General features: G+C 46.7%; 1 protein-coding gene across 13 annotated transcripts in view; it reads left to right on the top strand.

Moving 5' to 3' along the window:
• Window positions 1-3,337: 3,337 nt before the first annotated feature.
• The window catches only part of LOC119656937 (rho GTPase-activating protein 190), a 42,428-nt gene continuing 19,094 nt past the window's right edge, over window positions 3,338-26,671 (top strand). For 11 of the 13 annotated variants that reach the window (XM_038063649.1, XM_038063648.1, XM_038063640.1 and 8 more), the window contains exons 1-3: window positions 3,339-3,712; window positions 22,967-23,132; window positions 23,419-24,551. In XM_038063649.1, the coding sequence (XP_037919577.1) occupies window positions 22,983-23,132; window positions 23,419-24,551 (1,283 nt within the window). In that variant the 5' untranslated portion in view covers window positions 3,339-3,712; window positions 22,967-22,982. Of the gene's footprint in view, window positions 3,713-22,966; window positions 23,133-23,418; window positions 24,552-26,671 lie in introns of all 13 variants that reach the window. The other 2 variants (XM_038063641.1, XM_038063636.1) reach the window with 1 other exon arrangement.

Genomic DNA, 26,671 nt, shown 5'->3' with positions numbered 1-26,671 from the left:
TGCGTAGGTGCTTCAGATGCTCATTCGTGCATGGATGAGATGAGGATGTCATCCATATATATTATAATAATAATCGTTGGCGCAACAACCCAACTGGATCAAGGTCTTGAAGTGTATTAGAGCACTTCATTCAAGACCATAACGGTACACTGCAGGATTATTGTACTCTATAGGAGGCAATGTGGTCAGCATTGCGCTCGCCCGAGATTATTACCCTGATTTGATTCAGGTACTCATTCACAGCTGAGTCAACTGGTAGCCGACTTCAAATCACGATACAAATCCCACTGTCGTCCATATATGGGTGGCAAAAATCGAGTCCTCGGGTAACATCGTCGACCAGGCATTGACATGTCTGCGCTCCATTATGCAATCCAAAAGTCATGAACGGTGACTCAAACAGGCCAAATGATGTTGTGATGGCTGTCTTTTCGGAAACGTTTCCCCAATCATATATTTGCTTGGAACACTTCAGTATTATCTAGGTTTCCGTCTATGTTACTTTACTGTTTGAAAACTCGGTTTTTATGTCTTTAGCTGGTCGGCGAACAGGACTCGAGTGATGACAATGATGTGCCGCCACATCACTCCGCCCCAGCTGAGACAGCACGGGTTCAGGAGCACTGGGCGAATCTGACACTCCGCATGCACTTTTTTGAAGCGGCTGGATCGTCGAAGGCCTTACGCCTCGACAAAGAGACCCACTTTGGCCCGCCTCGGATATCGAGCTTGAAGGAGTGCTCACCTCGTTCCAGCACTTTAAAGGGGTGGTAATGTGATTGCAGCGGCCTTCGAGGAGCATCCACCCTAATGACGACCTGCGTACACGTCTTCAATGTCCAGCACAGGGTCAGGGGGGAGAGCGCAGATTCTCCCCGTACACCATCTCCGCGGAGCTGGCTGTACGGAGGCCGAGGAGGACGGAAGGCAAGGACCGTGACCACGACGGATCGTCGCGAGCCATTAAGGCGGCCTTCAGCGTCCCGTGCCAACGTTCCAACATATCATTGGACTGTGGGTGGTATGCAGTAGTCCCATGCCGTTTGAAGCCAAGGAACTTTCCTAACTCCGCGGAAAGAGTGGATTCCAAGTGCATTCCCTGGTCCGTGATGATTACGGAACCAAAGTGCGGGATCCACTCTCGACAGAGGGCCTCGGCAAATGATTGCGCCGTAATGTTAGACAGAGATGTTGCTTCAGGCCACCGCATAAGCCTGCCGATGATTGTCAGGCAATACTTGAATCCGTGCGAGTGTCGCAAAGGGCCGATGATGTCGAGATGAATGATGTGGAAGCGCTTGGTTGATCGAGGGATATCGTGTTGGATATCGGAAGTAAACTGGCTGATATAACTCAAGTGCCGAATTTGGCGAGAGGACGCTTTGTCGGGTTTGTGGTCCGTGAACCCGGTGAAGGTCGTGCCCTCAAGGTGAAGTATTTTACAGCGAGGTACGCGGCGAATAGCTCACGATCGTAGGCGCTGTAGTTGCATTGAGCCGGGTTGAGCTGTTTTGAAAAAAAGCTCAACGGTTGCCAGATTTTATTCCCTCGTCGGTGAAGAACGGCGCCTACCGGTGTATCGGAGGCACTGTCGAATACAGTTATGGGGGCATCTGACTGAGGAAATGCCAGCAATGTTATATCAACAAGCTACGGGAGTCTTTGGTTTTGGGCCCAGGCAAGTATGCGTTAAGGATTGCTTAGTGATGAGCGGTCTTGGGCAAGAAACGACGGTTGAAGTTTAACATGCCGAAGAACCTTTCGCAGATCCTTCGCCGTAGTTGGCAGAGGAAAGCTCTTAATCGCGAGGACCACTGGAGGAGTCTGCATTTTTCACCATTTTTCACCTTAGGACAAGTCCGGTCTGAAGGAAATGTTGAAAAATACACTCGAGATGTTCCAAGTGCTCGTTTCGGAAAAAGAATCGACCAAAACATATTCCATGTAGACGAAACAAAAGTTCAACTGGCTTGGAGAAACTGCTTTCCATAGTAATGTTGCGGCACTTTTAGAGGAGCGCGCGAATGCGATGATTGGCAGCGTCCTCAAAAATTATCGAAAGCTTGTCATTTGGTCAGGTAGAAATTTTCCCTGACGTCTGTAATGAGGTTGCGGGGTCTATCAAACCCTTATTGTGCAAGCCCACCAACAGCCCATAATGACACAGGAAGTCTACACCTAATATGGGGATGCTAATGTTCGCCAGGAGAAAACGTCACGAAAATGTTCGTCGCAGTCCGAGAATCACGTTCACCTGCCTATAACCATAGGTGCGGAGCTGCCCAGCTGCTGGATGACGGACGCATCGTTGAACCATCGTTTCAAACTACTTGCCGAAGCGGTGGTGGTACCAGCACGTGTCTGCTGGTGGCTCAGCGAACGAAATCGAGATCTGGAACGGCTTCGTGGGTGATCCCTACTCTGTTGGCGGCCGCTCAGAGTTAATCTTTTGTCGACTGGACCAAAACTCGTCCTCCAAGCTAAGACTGGCTGCGTGAATTTCACTGCCATTGCCGCATCCGGACTCGCATCAGTTTGCACTTCACTTACGTTCACACTAACTGTCCCAGCTGCGACGGTGTTCCGGAGGACCCGGAGCATATTTTCTTTCGTTGTCCTAGATTCGCAGAGGAACGGAAGAGTCTATAGAAGAAATTGGGAGGAACAATAGCACCGTTAAATATAATTAAGAAAATATTTGCGTACGAAGTGAACGACATGGTAGGGCGGATTCAGTGCAGGTTGAGTGAGGCAGGTGAGACGAGAAAGGCGCGGTTACGACTGCAATCGACGGGCAAAGGAAGAGGCTAGAACCATGTCTGCTCCGCGTCGAAATACTTTAAGGTGGTTCCGCGGGGAAGAGGACAGGGGTTAGGGGTTGATTTTAGTATATAAAGATCCCACAAGCTGGCACATGGAAGATTTCTACTTCCGGACAAAAAAAAAGGCAGACAGACATCGAATCGATTCTAATAAGATTTTGTTTTCCACAAATACTTAAAAAAGGGGTTTCCTCTAAGTAATTTTTTGTGTAATTCTTTTTCGTTTATGTGTGTCCATACGATATTTGTTTAAAGATTTTATATTTATCATACATTTGAGTAAAAAATAAAAAATAATGCGTTACCCTCCACATACACAAACCACGGCGAATTGGTGGCGGAATTAGTTTTGCACTATTGGCCCCGTGAAAGATTCGAAACCAGTTCGGGTCCACACTTTGAATAACGTCGCTTCGCCTCGTTGAGTCACCAGATGGCCGGGAAATGGTCCCTGGCCGTCTACTCCAGACACAAACCATGTCGTCATTCCGCAATTCCACTCTCCATCACGCGTGTGGCATCACTACCAGCCCCAATGCAATTGTCAATAAAACACAGTCTTCATCCGCAAGAACATTACAAATGGCGTCGAATGGGGCGGCGGGTGCTTTTTCGTGAGTTTTCTGTTGAAAATGCTTGTGAATCGTCCGTGTCGGTGCACCTGTAGTGATATTAGTGGATGAAGTGTCGTGGAAAACTAACAAGTTGCATAGAATAGTGATATTAAGTGCTGAAAATTGCAAATGAAAAAATGGGTGTCTGAGCAAGTCAATTCATTACACTTTTGTGGGAGAGAACGGCGGAGTGTGAGATTTTCATCCTCTGCGACTTTCTTCACGGGTAGCCGTTGGTCGGAGTGAGAATTTCGAGTCGACCAGTTTTTGTAAAAAGTAAGTTTCTGCAGATTTCAATGCCCCTTGGCCGGAATTTGGATTCAATCAAGTCGGCGGGGAGCTCCCTGAGCAAGGTGAGCCTCCGACGAACCGGGGCTTATGTCTGGGAACTTAGGTGGCTGGTCCCCTCTAAGGAGGAGGCGGCTACGATCGAGTTGTTAGTGATGTGCAAGTCTGGGCATGTGAGACACCCGGGCCGCCATTCCACTTCACATTCTGCTCCGCAACCCATCACTGTCCGCTGTCTCGGACATCCATCCATCTGTCAAAAGTCATAAAACTGGCCCGAGTGCGCGAACGTGTCGCCTCCGCCCCCCTGGCAGCAGCCCGGACCCGTCGACTCGCTGCAGCCGGGCCACTACTTTCCTTTTAATTCGACCGGAAATTGCTGGTAATTGGCATTTTTCTGTTGCTGCTGAACACCACATTTGTTTGCGCTCCAGTTAAGATCCATTTCCTTTCGGGGCAGTGGATTGAAAGCGAAAAGTCGCTCCAAGAGCGCCACCCACCTCCGCCTGGATTTCCTTTCGATAGCGAACAAATTGTGGAAATTTATTGTTTTCACTCGCGCTGCTTCGCGACTCACTTCAGCCCACCTTTCGCGGCCCTTCATCCACCCCGGTCGGTTGTCAGTCGGCCAAACACAGGCGCCATCACTCTGGCCAATCGCCCCCACCTGCCCAGATTCGCTCGGGACAGAGGTGGGTCGAGCCTTCTACGAGCCTCACAATCCACGACCTCGCCGTCACGGTCGTCGTGGTCCTGTCGTTGGCAACGGCGGCGGCGGCGGAGGCGAGGGTGGCAAGGGTTTGTTGGAAGTCGGGAACGATGGACGGTTGAGCATGAGACGTGGCGGGGGAGGCGCGCTGTTGCACTCGTTTGGATAATGCGCACCGCAACACATTTCCCAAAGTGTGTTCCGAATGAAAAATCAGTGAACCCCACATACGGCGACCTTAATGCGAATTACTTGTTGATAGCCTCCTCGAGCGTTCGGGTTTCAGTGGGAAGTAGGCCCGGGCGGACGGCTCAAGAGCATGCCAGGACCTCCAGGGCTACATGAGCTCACTCGCAACAATTTTCAGCGTGTATTTTTCCGTCGCGGCCCACGACTCAATTGGGCCGCTCATGATGCTTCCCTCGCCACAGTTCAAGCCTAATGAGGAGTTTCCTCACGCAGAGCCCTCAAGTTCTCGATTTTCGCTACAATTAAGTGGACACGAAGGTTATTAGACGTGAAATTATGTAAGAGAGTAATGCGCCTCTGGAGCTGATTGCCGTCCAGAACAATTCCTACTGTCATCCCACATATGCTGCCTGGCAGCAAGAATCACGCAAGCTTTTGCGAAAAGCCTTCTAAAATGACCCACCGTCTTCGGTTGGAAGCAATGCTCTTTGTAGTGTATGAATGGTCACTTCTAGGGGGGACCGTGTGCAGTGCAGTGTTTCTACTGAATTTGCCAAACAAAGGGACCATAAATCGTAACATCCCCTCAGTGCATTGAGAGCCCACCGCAGAGGCTTTTACGCAAAAAGTTCGACTGTTTACACTTTACATCAAGACGACATTATTCAAGAAATTCTGGACCATTTCATTTCGCAATTGCGTGACTGCTTCTTGCTAACTGCAGTGCTTTCAGCCGTACCGTCTTCACTGCCGGCCACGATGTGGAGTGGTCACCATTTCCCAAGCAAATCCCCTCCGACCACGAGCTAGGAACTCCGGTCTGATACGGACAATGTAGATGTTTACGACGGGGCCGCTATCAAGCTGTCGAGTTGCCACCGAGCTGTCGTCATTGCGATGATCTCAACATTCGAAGTGAATTCACTCTCAATTATTTGTGTAGGTTTCAAGTGGTCCTTCCTGAGCAATTCAACCCTACAGTCGTTATCTTTGAAACTGTTGTTGTTGTCTCCAGCCCTTCTGCCCCCGACCATGAGCAAAGTGGAGCAACAGAAAGGGTATGGCGCCCGTTTCAAATTCCTTTCGGGAGAGGAATTGCTAATGTCTCTTGGCCTCAGCTTCTGGTTTTATTACACAGTCCTTGTTTTCCCTCGTTCGATTTTTACGACCTGCCTGCTGCCGATTACTTTCTTCAAATTGCAAATCCTTTAATCCGGCTCGTAGCAGGCACGATGGGAAAAATTAATAGCGCAACGACTGTCGGGTGTGAAGCACCACCTCATACTGAAGTTTTACGTTGTCCAATCTATTTAACGCTGCTTTATTGCCAATAACAAACCGGAACCCCGAAGCCTGTGGATTGAAACATTTTAATAGCAAGCTGCATACGCCAAACAATGTTTATCAAATGAATAGATTTGAACGTTTTTACTGCGCTGATTGCGTTAGCAAAAAGTTGTCGGGGTTCGAATTTGCGGGGCACGAAACATTCAGCTCCAATTTTGTTGTCCCCTCATGATGATTGTCTAATAATCAAACATGGACTTCGCTCGTAGATCAAATTTATTCAAATTATTTCGTTGTAACCAAATGAATCATTTATATCAGTGAATTTTCAAATACTCGATTAAATTTCGAATCATGTTCTGAAAATAAAATATGCAATCAAGACAGCAATCGCACATCTTAATTTCTAATTTGCTTTCTAGTTCATCATCATCATAAACGGCGCAACAACCGTTATCCGGTCTAGGCCTGCCTTAGTAAGGAACTCCAGACACCCCCGTTTTGCGTCGAGGTCCATCAATTCGATATCCCTAAAAGCTGTCTAGCGTCTAGTTCTTAGTTGATGTTAATCGATTTTTTTTTATCGTGGCGAACTGCCAAACGGTCATCAAATTTCCCAGCTGGCTCTGCCATCTATATCCCGTCTTGCCACTTTTTACTATTGCGTTTCATCCTCTGAGTCCTTCGTATCCTTCTTCTTCTTTTTCTTCAGCCTTTGTCCCGTTCACAAGCCGGCTCTATCGAATGCCTGATCTGGGTGCAATCTCAAGGCTTTCAAATCCCCATCCAGCGTATCAAGCCACCGTTGCTTAGGTTTGCCTTTCGGTCGTTTACCATCGACTTCGATGTTCAGACCAATCTTGGCAAGTGAATTCTCGTTTGCACGAATTACGTGACCATACCATCGAAGACGCCTCTCTCACAACTTTTCCACGATCGGTGCAACCCCATAACGATCGCGGATATCCTCATTTCGGATGTGATCTAAACGTGTGACGCCACTAGTCCAACGTAGCATCTTCGTCTCCATTACCGCAAGACTCCGTTCATTGTCTTTTATGGTCGGCCAACACTCAGAACCATAGAGAGCGACTGGACGGACGACATTGCGGTAAATTTTAGATTTGAGACGTTCGTTGATACGTCGATACGTCGGTTGCGTTAATGCGTGGAGCAATTTCTTAACGCAGTTCTCCATTGGCTGATAGCGTTGACCCGAGGTATTTAAATCGCTAAGTTCTGGGCAGATCACTGCCGCTGACAGTGATTGTGCCTCAAAAATTCAGTTTTGTTTAAATTCAATCTGAGACCGTGTTGCATGAGGCGATCATTCCATTTTTGGACAAGTTGCTCGTGATCATTTTTGCTATCAGACGCTAGGAAAACATCATCTGCATAAAGCAATGTGTAGGGCGCTGGACGTTGGATATCCCGTGTGATGGTGTCCATAACAAGGACAAAGAGGAGTGGTGAGAGGGCGCTTCCTTGATGAACACCAACAGAAACACGAAGCGGTTTTGATACACCCGCCATACTTCGAACTTTACTTTTCGGATCGTGGTAGAGCAATTGAACCCAGCGCACGAGTTCTTCTGGCACGAAGTGTTGTCGTAAAGCATACCAGATGAATTCGGTGTGGTACACGGTCAAACGCTTTCTCTAGATCCAGAAAGGCAATGTAAAGAGGGCGATGCTTCTCACGGTGTTTCTCCATGAGCAACCGCACAGCGTGTATTGCGTCAGTAGTTCCGCAGTTCTTGACAAATCGGGCTTGATTCACGGTTATTTCAACGATTTCGCGAATACGGTTGTCAAGAATGCGTTCAAAAATCTTCATGGTATGGGAAAGTAACCGGATCGGACGGTAATTTGAACATTCTGCTGGGCTACCTTTCTTTTTCCATATTGGAACAGTGGTACTTTCTTGCCAGTCAGATGGTGTTCTTCGTTCCTGAATAACCCGGTTAAGAAATTCACTGAACCACAGTGTTGGGTCCCAGCTCTTCGCTTCCCAGAGCTCAGATGTGATGTCATCAGGTCCTGTTGCTTTCCCCGATTTCATTTATTTTATTGCCTCCTCGACTTCAGTTGCGCTGACTGGTGGAAATGTGATGAACGATGCATCATTTGAGACGGTCCTAAAGGCAGAACACACCCTTAAGGCTGTTCTTCATTGCTATACATGCAGCGCTTCTCCCCAAATTGGGACTACTTACAGCAAGATAGAACTCACCACCTTGGCAATGAGCAGCTTACAAGCATGCAGCCGTTCTTCTACGTTCGGCATCATTCTTACCAAAGCTAGCATGTGTGTGTGATTGGCTGGGGAAACAACCTTTGAATTATTTTCAACAAGAGTACAGGGCACGTAATCTGCGGAGATGGGCAGCCTCTGAATCGTCCTGTCACGATTTTATAGGCCCACGGATTTATGTCCGATTCCAAAGAGAGCTTGAAGTTCTTGCGGGCTTCCTTGTAGGTATGCTCCTTTTGCCCTTGATCGATCTTACCTATTGCCCTCTGAGCCGTTCGTCTGGCTCGGTGCCAAATCGAGCGAAGGCTGGAATGAGCAACTCCTGGGCATCGACGCGTCACATGCTTTAGAGATGCTTTGTGTGGCATAGAGAGCTCTATGCGTGGAGGTGTCTGCTTTGCTAGGCAGTCTAACCACACCTCCATGTTTGTTTATCCATTGATTTTGCAGACCATCCTGGTGCTCCTATGGGTTTCGGCTTCCGATGTGCGGGTCTCCTGTCCTGTGACTCGGTCCTTAGCTCAAAGGTGATTGCCTCATGGTCGCTGTACGTGAGGATCTCGCTAACTTGTCAGGGCAGAGCTGATAAAAGTCAGATCTACAATTGAACTAGATCCCCCTTTCCGATAAGTGTTGACATCATCTTCGATGGCCGGAACTACATCCAACTGGGAAAATGCTTCTAATATGCACCACCCCCTTGCGTTAGTCTCTTTGCTGTCCCACTCGATGGTCCACGCATTAAAGTCATTATCGCCTTTGGACCTCGTTCCCTTGCTCCGTGAATAAGATCCTCTAATAGGTCTTGGAACTCAGGCAATATGAGGCTCTGTGGGGCGTGGCAGCTGTATACGAATTTACCGCTTATTTTTACCCACACAAAGGCACGTCTACCCATGGTATATTATATGGCTTGATGACAGCACGCCCATATCGCCGCTCCACCAGTCAAAACTGTGATCCATACACCACTGTCAAGGTTTCTTTACGGTTCACTAATGATAGCGATTTCCATCGCGGATTTGTAAGTGGTCTGCGCAAGCAAATCCTGTGCGATCCTGTAATGATTGAGGTTAAACTTATTTTTTCACTACACTTAACGCCTTCCTAAATTCCGGGCTTTTAGGTCGGGGTCAGATTTCACCTTTTTCAGTATCTCCGCGATTTCCTTTACTGGAGATTACAATTGCCTCCACTTTAGGTTCCTTGTTCCTTTTTTTGTTTACGACCTTAGTCCAACCACCGTTTTCATTTTCCTTCGGTTTGCTTTCTGAACTTTTTGGTTCCATTTGTTGGACTGATCAAGACGCCTTTTTTTCTTTTTGGTGCCTGTTGATTCCCTAAAGCTTCCCCCTTCTGCCTCATACTCCCTTACTTGATCGATGACCAAGTGACACCAAAGCGTCAATTGGGTGACATTTTTGGGGCTGGGATGTTCGATTTTTCCTTAGGTTTTCTTCTAACTGTGACCTATTGTAATGTGCCCTGATGGTTTTCACCATGTTCTTCGTGGCTTGGTGCACGTTGTGTTTGTCTTTGATGAATTCGGACAGCTCAACTATTTTAGCCCCAAGCTGCATAAAAAGTAGTTCCTCTGGGTCAGGGCTCTGTTCTCGCTGAGTTTTGGCCAGATTACTACTTTTACAAACTCTTTCACCTTTTTCAATTGCTATTCAATTGCGTTCGAGGGATTTTGACGACCGGGAGCCTGCTTGCTCACTCCCAAAAGCCACACGTACTGGGATTCCGAGCACCTGCACCATACGTTTCCTCCCTTATCTCCTCTTCCATGTTGGTTTTATTTTCTGAGTATTTTGATCCACGTACCATGAACACATATTTACACATTAATAAATATGTCCCTATCCGCCACCTAGCGTCGTGCCTGATGAGAGATCTGGCAACTCGTCATAGGTTTGTCTGTCATACGCATTTTTCTCTGAAAATGTTGTTGTATATATATTACGTGGCAAATGTTTCTATGAAAGAAATACACAAAACCTTTCATACCTGAAGCGTCAACCTTCCGGTTTCCCGACATGTTTTACTACAGATATTGTCTCCTTTCCGGGCTGTATCATCCTCTCTCAGAAAGATTAAGTGACGAAATGTCGGCAATGATTGTGGAAGTGGAGGATGAGCAAATTCTTCAGTTGAAATCTGCTCGAAGTATTCTCGCCATCTATCCGTTGCGGCTCGACGGTTGGTAAGCAAAGTACCATTCTTGTCATTAACACAACAGAAGTGTTCGATATCCTGTGTGCGTTCATCACGACTTTTAGCAAGTCGATACAGATCTCTCTCGCCATCCCGAGTGTCCAGTTTATCGTAAAGATTTTTGAAATGGTTCGCTCGGGTGACAGCGACCGCTTTCTTTGCTTCCCGGTTGACATGCTTATAAATTTGCCAATTAGCAGGCGTTTTATCGTCGAGAAATTTGTGGTAGAGGCGTTTCTTTTCACGGACCTTCATTTCAACATCATCATTCCAAAGCCAAGTATCTCGGTTGATGTACCGCTTACCCGGCTTGGTGACCCCGAGGGTTGCAAAGGCCGCTTTGTGGATCGTGTCTTTCATTTGGTTCCATGATTCTTCCACATTCGTAACGGTTGGCTACCATTTAATGTGTTGCGGGCCAGTGCGTTCCTCACGCTGTTTTATCGGTGGCTTAATTCGCAGGACGGCAATCAACGGCCGATGTTGAGGTGTGATGGTCTCATAGGGAACGACTTTGCAATCAGTGACAGTGGTAAAATGTTGGCGTCTTATGAGAATATAGTGGATTTGCGTTTTATTGTTCCCACTATAAAATGTGGGAAGATGAGACAATCGTTTGATGAACCATGTATTCATAAGTACAAGGTCATGGGTGTCCGCAAAATCGATTATACGCTCGCCACCTTCATTGCGCGCTCCGAACCCCTTTCCCCCATGGCACCTGTTACCGTCTGCCTTTTCGCCCACATGACCATTAAGGTCGCCGGCAATGATTATGTAATTGTCAGCAGGCACGTGACAAGTCTTTTCATCGAAAAGTTGCCAGAAGGCATCTTTCTCGGCATCAGGTCGACCTGTCTGTGGTGCATACGCGGTGAAGAAGTGAATAGTGCGATCAACTGATATAATGGTGAGCTTCATCAGCCGATCATCAAATCGTTAGACTTCTTTAATGGCATCACGGAAATCCTCTGAGATGGCAATGCCAACACCATATTGAGTGTGTGGGTTACCAAAATAGAGAAGTTTGTAGCCATTTTTACCGCGTTTGCGTTCAATGTCGCAGCTTTTGACACCGGACCATCGGGTTTCTTGCAGAGCGCAGATGTCAATGCACCTTTTCCGAAGGGCTCTTGCGAGTTCCTCCGTCTTTCCAGTTAGGGTACCAACATTTAGCGTGCAGACACGTATTTGTTTTGTTCGTTGTGTGCGGACTAACTTGCTTACGTCCTGGCGCCGTCCATGCGTCAAGAACCCTTGCCCATTTCTCGACAGGACCGGGGCCCGTCCTGCCGCGTCGACTGAGGTGGACGCCCTAGCATTTCTCCGAGGCTTGTGACTCAATCCGATCATCATGTTTGTAACGACATTGTATGCATTTTCTTGGTCGACCTGTCGCGGGGCCTGTCACGAAGAGAGATCAAGTAGGATTTAGCATAGTAGAATAACTCCAACTATACTCTATTTATCTCTTTCCCTGATCTCAGCATTTTATTTTTATTTTACTGAGGATAGCACAGAGTACGTTGCCTCAAACCCTCCTCCTTTACCTGGGCTTGGGACCAGCATACTATGCTAATAGCATGGCGGAGTTTAAATCTTTACAATAATATACCTCATAAACCTCTCACTGTACCAAGCATTCTGGTTCAAGCGCATTACGCAACAGAATCCTTAAAAGATGCAGAATATCCTCAGAATTCACTAAGGAACTGTATTAGTTACAGTTTAGTTTACTGAGGGGAGCCGCGGCTCCGAGCATTCAAGCCTTTGTTAGACCAATTGTGCTATCTCCGTAGAACGCCTATTCAATGGCTTCGCGCCAACGACGTTCACAGGATTTAACGATTCTGAGACCATTCTCCAGAGGCAGAGAGCGTGTAGATTCTTCATTAAAGAAAACCTTACCAAGGTGTCTGAGATCTGAGAAGGCCGGGCAGCTGCATATGAAGGGCAGGGCTGTCTCTTTCTCCTCCAAACATTGGTTGCATATAACCGAAAATACCACCCCGATTTTTTCCATATGGCAGTTTAAGGAGCAGCGTCCCATTAAAAGCCCTACTAGGGTTTTCATGTCCCATTTCTTGAGGGACAACTAAGATGCGGCTCAGAAGCCCCAGATTCTTTGACCAGGATTTTCGCCTATTGGTAAGAGTTCAAATTTCTCCACTGGGCAGTGTGAACCCTTGCAAAGTAGACTTGACAGTGGATGGCCGGATGCCAAAGGCTGGTTCTGGCCTCAGCACTGTCGGTCTGTCAGCCTTCTGATTGCCAGCAATATTTGAGTGTCCTGGCGCCCACACGAGGAATGTTTCGTTCAGTCGACTAAGTTTCAGCAGCACCTGATGGCAACGCCAGACCAACTGACTTGATAGAGTGTAGGACAGAATTGTGTAAATGTTCTTCGTATTCTAGACTGTTTATGAATGGTTCAAAATCGAAGGATAGATTTAAAAAACGTTTTATGGTTTATGAAAAACAGTTTATTGTAGATACCATAAAAATCAAAAAGTGATATAAAAATTGATTTAAGCAAAAGGCAATCAAATCCATTTTGAGCTATTCACACAATTTTGACGCATTACAAAAAGAAGGAAAAATCTATATCATTGATACCTTGTGTACGATCTTTTTGCGTTATTAACGGCCTGGATACGAAACAGCATGCTTTCAACAAGTTTCCGACACTCTTCTTAAGGAATGGAAGTCCATACTTCATTATGGCGCTCCCAAAGTTCATTTAGATTTTTAAACGCGCTTTCATAAATATAAACTCGATTTTTCAGAATGCCCCATTTTGGAGTTGTTGTCCTGATATTTTTCGCTATCTTGCTAGGCCGGATACTTCCATACATCGTTGGCTCATATCAAAGAGACTTCACTCCAGGCAAATCAGCAACAGATCAAATTTTCTCTGCGGCAAGCGATGGAAAAACTGTTGGAATATGGACAGCAGTTGCACCATCTATTCATCGACTTTAAAGCCGTCTAGGATAACATAGCCAAGGTAAAACTGTACACGGCCATGAGAGAATTCGGCATCCCGACGAAATTGATAAGGCTGGCTAGGCTGACCGTGACCAATGGGCGAGGCCAGATAAAAGCAGCAGGATCACTCTCAACACCATTTAACATCAACAACGGTCTACGACAAGGGGATGCCCTATCATGCGTCCTGTTTAACCTGGCCCTGGAGAAAGTGATCCCTGATGCTGAGGTAAATGCGAGAGGTACGATCCTCTTTAAGTCCGCCCAACTATGCTGCCGATATCGACATCATGGAAAGAACGACCCGAGAGAGAGATTTTAGCCTGCACATCAATGAAGGCAAGACAAAATATAAGGTGGCAACGTCAGCACAACCAACCAACAACATCAAACCGCACTGATCAAACGGGAAGAATATAGATAGGGTTCATCAGGCCCAAAAAAGTTGATTTTGGACTTATCTGTCTAAATAATTTTCTCCTAGTCCCGTTTTGCCGGTGCTCAGAGGTGGCGGTGAGGAAGATAGGGCGGCAACTCTATAGGCCACACCTCCATAGTGGTGGCACCGGGAGACGGTGTATTACATTGGTTTGCCGGTCGTGATGCAGCCGGCGAATGCTCCAAAGGCCTAATTATGACATTCAGACCCGAGTCTGCACGGGGACTCATCTGAAGTTGCAATACGTAACGAAACCTTACCAAGGGTATACTGGTACCATGCAAACCAAGATAGCCACGGAATTCGCATACTTCAGAAGAATTCTTGTTGTATGTGCGTTCAGCTCGGTTGGTGCGGTTGGCCCCCTAATGCAAGCTTCATGAAGATTGTGGTTACCTTCAAGCGAACAGAGACCTGCGGGTTTCGACATGGTGTTGCGCTTCAACACGGGAGGTCTTAAGTTCGGTAGAGATTTAGATAGGTATTGCATCCGCCAGTATGAATGCTGAGTCATGCACTTGGTATCGTTATAGCTTGTCACAACCCCGATTATAGTCACAAAATCAATCCATGTCTTGAGAAGGCAGTGGGAGGGCCCCCAAGCCAGGTACCCACGTAAAATCATAGAGACGAGTCCCATTTTGCCCAGTTCAATTCACGTTTCACTGTCAATAGAACCAGAAAACATATGACCCTGCTGTTAACAAAGTTCAGTCTCGGCCACCAGATGATGCACGCATGCATCAAAATGGGTACCAACCCAATGAATCTTTTGCGGTAAAAGTCCCCCGCCAAAGCAATTTGCAGGATTTCTGATATTGTCCCTGGATATGGTGCTTCCACGTTAACTTGGAGTCGAAATGTACTCCTAAATACTTGACTGTTTGTGTCACCTGAATTTCCGCCCCTGCTAAGGTGGGTAGCGTGTCGCTGCTCCACCTGACCTTCCTAGTGAACATAACCAGTCCTCTAGGAGCCATAGCAAGGTATCCATTATCAGTCGCCATAACAGAGGGAAGAGAACCCCTCCTCGTGGGCTGTTCATAAGACTTCTGGTCTATGTGGATTTTTCTCCACTCCAGCAAGTGAAATATCAACTGATCAACAGTGGTTCAATTCCATGCTATCTTGCCGCGTCACAAATTTCCGCGAATGAGGCATAATTTAATGCACTTTCGATGGTCATGAATGCGTCTAAGGCGTATTCATTTTCAGATATCGCCTTTTCAGTTTTTGCCATGAGCTCATGGAGTGCTGTCTCCGTGAATTTACCTTTCTGATAAGCGGGTTGCCTAGGGTTAAGTGGCCACTTAAGAATGTGTATATCCCTTATGGACCGACCTACTAGTCTTTCTAGTCATTTTAGTAGAAAAGAAGCTAGACCGATCGGTCGGAAGCTTTTTGCATCCATGGAGGTAGGTTTCTCTGGTTTGGAAATAAATATCACCTTCACATCACGCCACTTAATTGCAATATAAACGTGTGCTAAGCATGCACGATATAAATTCCGAATATGCAGACCCATGGCATTCATTGCTTCTAATACTAACGCAGGAATGATGCCATCCACATCTGCATACTTGTATCTATGGAACGAGTTAAATGCCTATCTCGGTTGAGGGCCTGTCGGCCCCAAGATGAGATGTTGGATGCTGCCTGGGAAGTGCACTTCAAGCTAATGATTTCTATTTCTTCATCGCTGTGTACTTCCCGCTCTGTAAACGCAGATAGTCCAGCTTCTGGCTACGTTCTTTAACAAGGATCCGTTTCAGCTTTGAGGTTGCCTCAGGAGAGTTAGTCTTTGCAAAACCGTCTCCACAATGATCTTCTAGCCGACCTTATGCTCTTCTTGAGAGCTTCCTGTGCCTCTTTATACCGATTCCAGCGAGGGGCTAAATCAAACTTCAGAGCATGATTGAGGAACACCTTTGTCGTTCTCCTCTATTTGCCAAATCCTAATTCGATCATGGTGTTTTACCCTTCTTTGGCGTCTTGAGTGGGCAGCTTCCTTGGAAAGCTTCTTTCCTGCTAGTTGTGATTATCGGGGCTGCTTTCTCAATTCCAGAAGTGGATTTGATGCACCGAGAATGTGATATGGTTTGATACTCTCCACTCTCTGACCAAAGCCGCAATGTCGGGGAATGCCACCGTGATGTCGATAACCTCTCACCTGACCACGTTGAAGAAATTAGGTTCATTGTACAAATTGAAGATCTGCAGATCAGTTCGTACTAGATATTCTAATAGTCTAGATCCTCTTGCGTTGATGTTGGAACTTCTTCAGCATATGGGGTAAGCGTTGACATCACGTACTGCTATTACCCATATACCTTTACTTTCGGCATATTGGATGGCTCTGATCAATGTTCCACTGAGAACTTCTTCTGCGTCATATGAGAGATATGCGGAAGACCATAGAAATTCTTTATCTCCCTGTTGAATTTTAATGGTTAGTTTAACTGTTGTGATGTCGCCATCACATAGGTCATTAACCAAGTTAGCCTGGAGGTCTTTTGAGACCATCATTCCCGCTCCTGCGTCGATCACTTTCACTAGCATACAACAGGTTCGCAATTTTTTTGCTAAGAACCCAGGTTTCTGAAGAAAACATAAGGAGTGGCAAGATCACTGTCTTGTACAGTAAGACTGCAGTCGTCGGTTTACAATGCTGCAAATTGATTTGAGGAATGCGAGCCCCCTTCAATGGCTTTAGGAGCCGACACTTGTAGCGTGACGGTCCCTAGCCCGTAGTAGTACCCGCAGCCCGGTTGTTCCCGAATCATCTTAATGTCGGGCTCGAGAACCTCGATAGTAAGGAGAGTTCCCAGTCTATCGGCTCTCTCTCCTGTTTGGTAGCATCATCCAGGTGGAGGCGTTGAAGTTGTTCTGAACACAAAGTTGTTCCAAAACCTCAGCACCATTACGTTCGGCTTCTGGAAGCCAGAGGAAGTACTTGTTCAAGGAGATTGTCTTGGGCTTGACATCCAGTCTAAACGCGTACTCCCTACGAAAGGGGCCATCGTATCGTGGCATCGGTACTCACCAGAAAGTGGTGCAAACTTCGAGTATCCTAGAGATGTAGACCGCTGGATGCGTGTGACCGGTTAACGGAGGTGTCTTTAATTTAGGAACGGCCTCCCGTAGTAGGCACAACAATCTTGTCTTGTCGAAGACTAGGTCACCGGGGGTGTTAGGTTCTCTCCGTAAAGCAAAAATCATCGCGAGCGGCTGTACGGAGGCCAAGCAGAACAAAATACAAAGCTTGCGAGCAGGACGACCCGTCACGTTGTCATAATGGGTGCCTTCCGCGTCTGATACCAACGTTCTAGCGTCTCATTAGACTGCGGATGGTATGCGGTTGTCCGCTGGCGTATGAATCCCAAGAGCTTTTCGAGCCCCGAGAAGAGAATAAATGCGAAATGCATTCCCTGATCTGTGATGATTACGACGGGAACACTAAGGCACGGAATACATTTTAGACAGAGGTTCTCAGCGCATGACTGTGCTGTTATGTGCTTCAAAGTGATTGCCGTTATGTGTGTAGGGTGTGGAAGCGCTTTGTCGACATAGGGATTCTACCTATTTCCTTCCTAGTAACCTTATACTTTTGGCATGCGATGAATTCTCTGACCCAAAAATTCACGTCCTTGTTCATTGACGGCCAGAACGGCCGATTCATTGTCGAAATGCCGGGATGCGCATTGAGCGAAACATTTCCTCGCGAAAAACGACGGGAATATATGGCCTACATCCCTTTTCAAAGATCTCGCAGTAGATAGAGGGAGGTGAAAAAGAAGATGGGAAACTCCTTGAACTTTTAGTTGGAGTCCAATTGAAGGCACTCATGTTTCTGCGGATCTCGGAGATCCGGGACAAAACGAGCAACTAAGTTGACGACCGAAGAGAGGTTTTAGGGTCTATCAACGAACTATGCTGCATATCTACCAACCCATAGTGACATACCAAGTCTGAGCCTAATATGGAAACATCGATGCCAGTCAAAATGAAGCCACACGAAAAGGTCTGACACAAGCCAAACTCATGTATAGTTATCTGTAACCGTAAGTTACGGTGGGCGTCGAGTTTGCTGCCGCTAATTTCAGCTTATTGGGTCTGGAGACGGGGAGGGTCGAGACTTCTGTGCCCACCAAGAGGGTCGGACACTGTAAGGCAGAACAAATGGTTCCCGAAATATCGGTATTTGCAAGCTCAATAAATATCACTAGCGAATTGGAAAAGCAAGTCTCAATTATTTAAACCGTTTTCACCTCTTAATATTTGATGATTTGGTGTTAGGCCCGAAACGAGGAATGCGTGAATCGAAAAAAAATAGCAAGTTGTCCTCCGTTTGGTCCGGTCCGAGATGAAATGAATGCGGATTTAGGAACCCTCAATCCTTAAACACTTAACAGATTTTCGAAAAGCATTTGAGCGCAAATAGTGCTCGGGAAGCAAAAATCAAAACTAATATCTGTCATAGAAAGGTAAAATTCATTCTTTCATTTCATTCCATTTCATCCAAGCTCGTCAAACATCCGAGACTCCACAAAAAGGAGTCTTACTAAAATCTGCAATTGCGTTTCATCTCCACAATTATCATTCAGGTCTCTCGAACGTCAATCTTCTTTGAGCTGCTATGCTATGTATCAGAATATTGCCTGATTTACATTTCATGCTAAAGAAGTAGATTCCGTCCCCGGTCCCAGGAACTAGGTCCAAAGATAGTTGGAATAGACGAAAATTCTCCTCCTATACTTATTACTGACAATATTGAGTCGAGAGAGCTATTAAGGACATCTGCCAGTGGATGCACTACAACTACAGAGCAAGCAAGAGGAGATGTTAGTGGTCGGAAACCGTAGAATTTGCTCGAAGGTTCTTTTTTCTAGTGAAATATGTGTTCTGAATGCAAAAACAAATTAGTTAGATTCACATGTTTCGGTTGTTCAGAATGTTTTCAGTAGTTCAGATGCACCTTTGCTTACTCCCACACAAAATTATCTCTCCCTTCCACAAGAGGTGCGTCGAAAAAGTTCTACTCCCACAACTGATAACAGATAACCTCTAAGGACGATATGCTGACGTGATATCGTTTCATTGAAGAAAGAGATATCCTCTCGGTTCCCGACCACCATCATCGCCCTAATTTTCATAGAAACGCTCCAACAGCACACTTTTATATCTTTGCTTATTAAAACTTACATTTGTTGAGGAGAGAGACTCGAAACATTTTGCTCCTTCGTTTTGTCGTCACCGGAAAAGTTAGGGAACAAGACAAAATGATTTTTTAGGTCAGGCTATAAAGAGGATACCAGACCATGATCGCACGAGTGGGCGAGCGTTCCAATAAAAAAAAAGTTCATTAAGTGGACGTAAGAGGAGATTCCGTTTAATTAGGAAATGCATCGATGAAGCTTTGAAATTGAAGCAGCTATACCAATACCACTGTTTGTGTGCCTTTATTGAAGGCCTAACATAGGAAGGTTTTTCCATTGCAAGATATTCGGAATATTAAGTCTGAATGTTGAAGCAAGTAAAAAATGAACCCTTCATTGACCCCAAATACTTTTAATGTTGTTCTTGTTATTCATCCCCTGACTTCACAGAGGATGCGAAGTGAAAGAGTTTTTAAGAACTAAATACTTTATTTTCTTATGATATTAAATTATATTTAGCACTTAATTATATACAACATGAAATTAAATTTATATTAATTGCCGCAATAGTCAATCTCCAAGACTGAAGACTCTCTATTCTTTTTTTTTACGTCCTGCCGTCAAGTCATGGCACTCTGCTCTCCACTCCTGTGGCGAGGTTTAAACTGCGTGGAGAGCGCCGGTGGCGTCATCTGTCCGCTCGCATTCGCAACATTCGAAATAAATTTCGAATGCCGCGAATCCTGCTGCGCCACATCACTCCACCCCCAGATGAAACCGAGGGGTTTCAGCGACTGAATCCGGAACTGTGTTCCCCATCAAATCTTGAAGCGAACGCGCCGTTGTTTTGGGGTACACACGGGCTTCAGCCTGGACAGGGAGACCACCTTTTTGTGTCCACCGATCTCGAGCTGGAAGAAATGTTCTCCCCGCTCGAGTACGCGGTACGGGCCTTCATAAGGAGGCTGCAGCGGCTTCCGGACGGCATCCGTCCTGACCAGGACGTGCGTACACGTGTCTAGCTCCTTGGGCGCACAGTCAGGTGCGGACGAGTGTTGAATGGGAGGAGTGGTCTTGATGCGTCGGAGATTGTCTCTCAGCAGACGCACCAACCCCGACTCCGTGAGACCCGATCTCTTGTCGAAGACCGGATCACTTGGGAGTCTCGGAGGAGAGGCAAGACTTGGGTCCAGGACGAATCGTCGCGTGCCATAATGGCGGCTTTCAGCAACCGGTGCCAACGTTCTAGCATCCCATTGGATTGCGGCTGGTATGCAGTAATCCGCTGGCGTTTAAACCCCAGGAGTTTGCCTAACTCCGAGAAAAGGGTGAACTCAAATTGCATTCCTTGGTCAGTGATGACCACTGCAGGGACGCCAAAGCGAGGTATCCACTCTCGACAGAGGGCTTCGGCACAAGATTGCGCGGTAATGTCTTTCAAAGGTATTGCCTCAGGCCACCGTGTAAACCTGTTGATGATTGTGAGGCAATGCTTGTAACCGTGCTAGTCTCGCAAAGGCCCTACTATGTCGAGGTGTATGGTGTAGAACCGCTTGGTAGTGCGGGGGAATGGGCCCACTTCTTTCCTTACATGCCTGGAGACTTTATACTTCTGGCATGCGATGCACTCTCTGGCCCAGGAATTGACTTGTTCATGGAGGGCCAAAAGTATTTCTCCGTGAACTAAGTCGTGAACCGCGTGGAACACTTCCTTGCGAAAGGTGGCCGGAATGTATGGCCGAGGTCCCTTTTCCGAGTCTTCGCAGCAGAGAGAGAGGTTTGAGCCGAAGATGGGCAACTCCCGAAATTTGTATTTGGGGTTGGATTTGAAGCTCTGAAGTGCTGCGTCATCCTCCTGCGCCTTGGCAATAGCCGAGAAATCGAGTGAGGCGGGGATGTTAACCTCGGAGACACGAGACAAAGCGTCAGCAACTATGTTGTCCTTGGCGGACACGTGCTGGATGTCTGACGTAAACTGGCTTACAAAACTCAGGTATCGAAACTGACGAGGGGACGCTTTGTCGGGCTTCTGTTTCAAAGCATACGTGTGAGGCTTATGGTCCGTGAAAACTGTGAACGGAATTCAACTGCTTCGAGAAGAAGCTCAACGGCTGCCAGACGTGATCCACCTTTTGGTGAAGAGCGGCACCTACTGCGGTGTCAGAGGCATCAACAAAAACGGCTAGAGGTGCATCTTGCAGAGGAAATGCCAAGAGTGTAGCTTCAGCCAGTTGCTGTCGGGATTTATTGAACGCGCGGACAGCCTCTTCAGACCACACGATCTCTCGTGTGTCCTTAGTTTTGGGGCCAGACAAGTACGCGTTCAAAACGGACTGGTATTGGGCGGCCTTGGGCAGGAAACGACGATAGAAGTTTAGCATGCCCAAGAACCTCCTCAACTCTTTCACTGTCTTTGGACGCGGGAAGCTTGTTATCGCTTGCACCATGTCTGGGTCGGGCTGTATTCCTTCAAGGGAAATGAAGTGGCCGAGGAATCTCACCTGTTTTTGAAGAAATTTGCATTTCTCAACGTTTGGGACTAAACCGGCCTCAAGGAGACGTTAAAAAATGCACTCGAGATGGGCTAAGTGCTCAGACTCAGTGGAAGAAGCGACCAAAACATCATCCAAATATACGAAACAGAAGTCGAGGTTTCGCAGGACCAAGTGGATGAACCCTTGGAAGGTTTGCGCCGCATTGTACAATCCGAAAGTCATCCGGGTGAACCCGAAGAGTCCAAAGGGTGTGCATATTGCGTCTTTGGAATGTCTTCTGGAGCTACAGGGATTTAATGATAAGCCTTGGTTAAGTCCAAGGTCGAAAAGATGCGGCAATTCGCGAGGTGATGCGCAAAGTCGTGGATGAGTGTAATTGGATATCGGTCAGGAACAGTCTGTGCATTTAGCCTTCTGTAATCCCCACATGGGCGCCATTCGCCGTTTGGCTTAGGGACCATATGCAGTGGGGAAGATCAACAGCTGTTTGAGGGCCTGCAAATACCCTGTTGAACGAGTTGTTCAAACCCTTTCCGCGCAATAGCCAGGTTTTGGGATGGTAGAGGACGCACGGTAGAAGACCGGGGAACCAGTAGTGTTAATGTGGTGCTGCACATTGTGCTTCACTGGTTTGGAGAGACTACACTCGGTAGTAATCTGGCTAAATTTCTGGAGAAGTGCCCGAACACGCGAGTCGGTAATGTCTTCTAAAAGAACGGAAAGATTATTGCCCGGGTGAGATACCATTTGTCCCGACGAATTAAGGTTGGTCGTGGAATCTGTAAGAGACTTGTTTTGCAAGTCCACCAGCAATCCATAGTGACACAAGAAGTCTGCGGGGGGGTGGAAAGCTGACGCCACGAAAATGTCCTACGCAAGCCAAGACTCACATCTACTTGCCTATACCCGTAGGTGTTGATACGGGAGGAATTTACTGCTGCCAGTTTTAGTGGTTGTGGAAATAGTCGATGATGCTGGGGTACGGGAAGAACCGAAACCTCCGCACTAGTATCCACGAGGTAGTTGCGCCTGCTGAGAGGGTCGTAAATTGTTAGGCGATGTGGCGCTACGTTGTGGGTGGCCGTCGCCAGGACCCCCCGCGGACCTAGTTTTTTGCGGCAGGCGTGAATTTACAAGGAATTGTTCATTTCGTGGCTTTATCGCTGAATCAGCGGTGGTACCAGCAAATCCCTCGGTCCGTGGACTGTCCTGACGACCTGCTACCTGATCGCCCTTTTCGAGTGGCAGACCGCGAGTGAACTCGTGATCTGGCGCCCGAACGCTGAGCGTCCAGCGTCGCCCGCATCTCGGCCACACTGGCTGTTAAGGCGGCTATCTCGCGCCTTAAGTCGCCCACCTCGTCCGATGGCTGTCGAAATAAATTTCGAATGCCGCGAATCCTGCCGCGCCATAAGTTCATTATAATTTAAAATATGAAATCATTGATTGTTTTTTTTGTGGATGACAAAAAAAAAGTATGATTTTAATGCAATTCTTTACATTTCCAGGATATTATAGGCAAATATGAAGCAGATAAACGTCTCTGTGGTGGGCCTGTCCGGCACCGAGAAGGAGAAGGGGCAAATGGGTGTCGGCAAGTCATGCCTATGCAATCGTTTCATACGTCCATTAACTGATGATTACTTTATCGATCATATATCGGTGCTGAGCCAGGTGAGTTAGTAAAAGGAAAATGAATACAGCAAGTGGAAAAGTCATGGTTTACTTTCGGTAATGAGTAACTCATGTCCTATTTCAAACTAAACGATAGACTTTAGGGAGTTATAACGAAGCTTGCTATGAGCCAATGAACGAAAATCGTAATTATGCAGGCCTCCAAATGGCTGACACGTTTTGTAAACATATTACCCAGGACTTATTTCACTTGCTTTAAAAACATCATAGACATGTGTGGTAATTAATGCTTACTGAGTTAATTAACAATCAAATTGCCTTTCAGACGGATTTCAGTGGGCGCGTGGTCAATAATGATCATTTCTTGTATTGGGGCGAAGTGAAGAGAAATTCCGAGGATGGATCTGAATATAATTTCCACATTATTGAACAAACCGAATTTATAGACGATGCAACATTTCAACCCTTTAAAGTTGGCAAGATGGAGCCCTATATCAAACGTTGTGCAGCCACGAAAATAGCTTCGGCCGAGAAATTGATGTACATATGTAAAAATCAATTGGGAATTGAAAAGGAGTATGAACAGAAGTTGTTGCCTGACGGACGGTTGAATATCGACGGATTCATTTGTGTATTCGACGTCAGTCCTGTTCCTAATCGGTCAATTGAGAAACAAGTCGAATTTGTTCACAATGTCATAATGAGTTTGCTTAAAACCAAAAAGCCTATCCTACTTGTAACAACGAAAAACGATGATGCCAATGAGTCTTATGTTCGTGAAGCGGAGAAAATTTGCCAAAGGAAAGAATACAAAGGTGCCATCCAGCTGGTAGAGACATCGTCGCATGAGTCTATAAATATTGACCTGGCATTCATACTCCTGGCGCAACTTATAGACAAATGTAAGAATCGAACTAAAATCACGACGTATCAAGAAGCGGCACGAACCCGCAAGGAACTCTTAGATAACCGAACGGAAGCAGTTACACGTCTGATTCGAACTCAAATTACCGACTACCACACGCTATGGTCGCATGGCTCGAAGATGCTTTCCCAACATAAGGAATGGATGGACTTCCTGGACCTATTTGGCCAGGAAGCCGGACAACGAATCTTTCGCAGGCATATGAAAAAACTTCGAGATGACCATCTGAACCGACGACTCAATCAATACATGGACGCATTTGCATGTGCTCTTCAGGATATTGTGCCAGACATCAACACACTGAATATTGAGATAGATGGTGATTGGAATTCGGTTAGGAATTATCTAAGAAATCATGTTGACTTCGATCAATACTTCTTTGATTGTCAACGCGCTAGTTGGACGGATTTGATAGATTGCAGTGATTTGGAAGATGAGGCCCGGATACCGTTTGTTGTACTCGATACGCCCGAAGCGGAAACTGTATTCAAGAATCATGTGAATGCGCTGCAGCAGGAGCAGAAACGCCTGGAGTAAGTCAATGAATTTCAATCTAATAAATTTGAAATGATACCCAATCGGATATTGTCCTAGCGGCTTCGCTTATATTATTACTACATATTGCAGTCATTTGCTTATTACACGCCCTACATCCATTTACATGAAAAGTTTCGTCCTACTTGCTAAGCAAAGGAAATAATTTTCAACGTTCATTTGATTGATCCCTTTTTCAGTATTTATTATTCCTAAGGTGATATATTTCCATCGTATAACCGCTGCGCAATCTATCCTGATGTGAGTGGATATCTCGTTAATTTCTTTGCAGGGTCTGCATGTGGTGACCCCTCTGCACAAACTCTCCAGAGGTTCACCCACTCTGTCCTACGAAACTTAAACTTTTGTTTCCTAAATATAGATAATGTTTTGGTAGCTTCCTCGTCCGAATCTGAGCACTTGGACCACCTCAACGTCTCCTTGAGAGCGGGCTTATCCTAAATGTTGAAAAATGTAGATTCCTACAGAAACAGGCCACTTGATAATCTCGATAAAGAACTTTTCCCGGCCAACCACGGTAAAGGATCTGCGAAGGTTCTTGGACATGTTAAACTTCTACCATCGTTTCTTGTCCAAAACCGCTCGTCACCAAGCGATCCTTAACGCTTACTTGTCTGGGCCCGAAACCAAAGAGGTTGCGTAGTCTGCTGAGGCCGAACGGTCAAACAACAGCTTCTTGTTTCCTCAGCCAGATGTACCCCTAGCTGTGTTCGTCGATGTCTCGGATGAAATCTGGCAACCGTTGAGTTTTTTTTTTCGAAACAACTCAACCCGCTCAACGTAACTATAGCGCCGTGAGCGACACGCCGCGTACCTCTCTATAAAATACTTCCAATTCTCCCTTGAGGACAGGCCGTTCACCGTGTTCACGGACCACAAATCCCTTAGTTTTGCGCTTAGACAAAAGCCCGACAAAGTTTCCCCTCGCCGATTTCGGCACTTGAGTTATATCAACCAATTTACTTCTGATATCCAACACGTGTTTGGGAAAGACAATGTTGTTGCAAACACTCGAATAAGGTACCCAGGCCATTTATTCCAGCCGATTTTCGCAAAGAAATATTTCAAGCAATACACGATCTTTCGCCCCAGGGATCAGGACTACGAACCGGTTAGTCACTGGAAAATACTTCTGACCATGCGTGAATAAGAACGGACAGTGCACCGCGTGCCAGAAATGCAAGGTCACCAAGCATGTAAAAAAGGAAGTAGGCGTATTCCCTAGGTCAACCAAGCGCTTCCTCACCATCCAACTCGACATCATTGGCCCTATGGCCCCACAATCATCGAAAGATTTACCCAGTGTCAATACCTCTGACTGGCATTACGGCTCAATTATTTGCTGAGGCCCTCTGTCGAGAATGGATCCCGCGCTTTGGTGTACCAGCCGTAATCATCACGGACCAGGGAATGCAATCCGAGTCTACTCCTTTCTCGAGTTGGACAAGCTCCTTGGCTTCGAACGTCATAGGATTATTGCATACCACCCACAGTCCAATGGTGTGCTGGAACCTGGGCCTGAGGTGACTTGAGGCAATACCTCTGACTGGCATTACGGCTCAATTTTGTACTGAGGCCCTCTGTCAAAAATGGATCCCGCGCTTTGGTGTACCAGCCGTAATGATCACGGACCAGGGACTGCAATTCGAGTCTACTCCTTTCTCGGAGTTGGACAAGCTCCTTGGCTTCGAACGTCATAGAATTATTGCATACCACCCACAGTCCAATGGTGTGCTGGAATGTTGGCACCAAACGCTGAAGGCCACCTTAATGGCTCGCGACGATCCGTGTTCGCGGTCCTTGCCTTTCGTCCTCGTCGGCCTCCGCACAGCCCATCGAGAAAAGTTCGCAGCCAGTCCCGCGTAAATGGTATACGGAGAGAATCTGCCCCTCCCCGCCGACCCTGTGCTGGACATCAGCGCAGGGTTAAGCGACTCTGGCATGCTGCGTCTGCTCAGATACGCGGTTTCCCGGCACACGACAACTGAGGTCGTTGCAACCACCGTGCGAAGGTCCCTTTAGAGGTCTGGAGCGAGGTGAGCACTCGTTCAAGATCAACATTCTAGGCAGGCCCAAATGGGTCTCATTGTCGAGGTTG

The sequence above is a fragment of the Hermetia illucens genome, chromosome 5, assembly GCF_905115235.1.
Source record: "Hermetia illucens chromosome 5, iHerIll2.2.curated.20191125, whole genome shotgun sequence".
NCBI lineage: Eukaryota > Metazoa > Arthropoda > Insecta > Diptera > Stratiomyidae > Hermetia > Hermetia illucens.
Note: the sequence above shows the minus strand (reverse complement) of the source record. Positions and strands in the feature narration are given on the sequence as shown.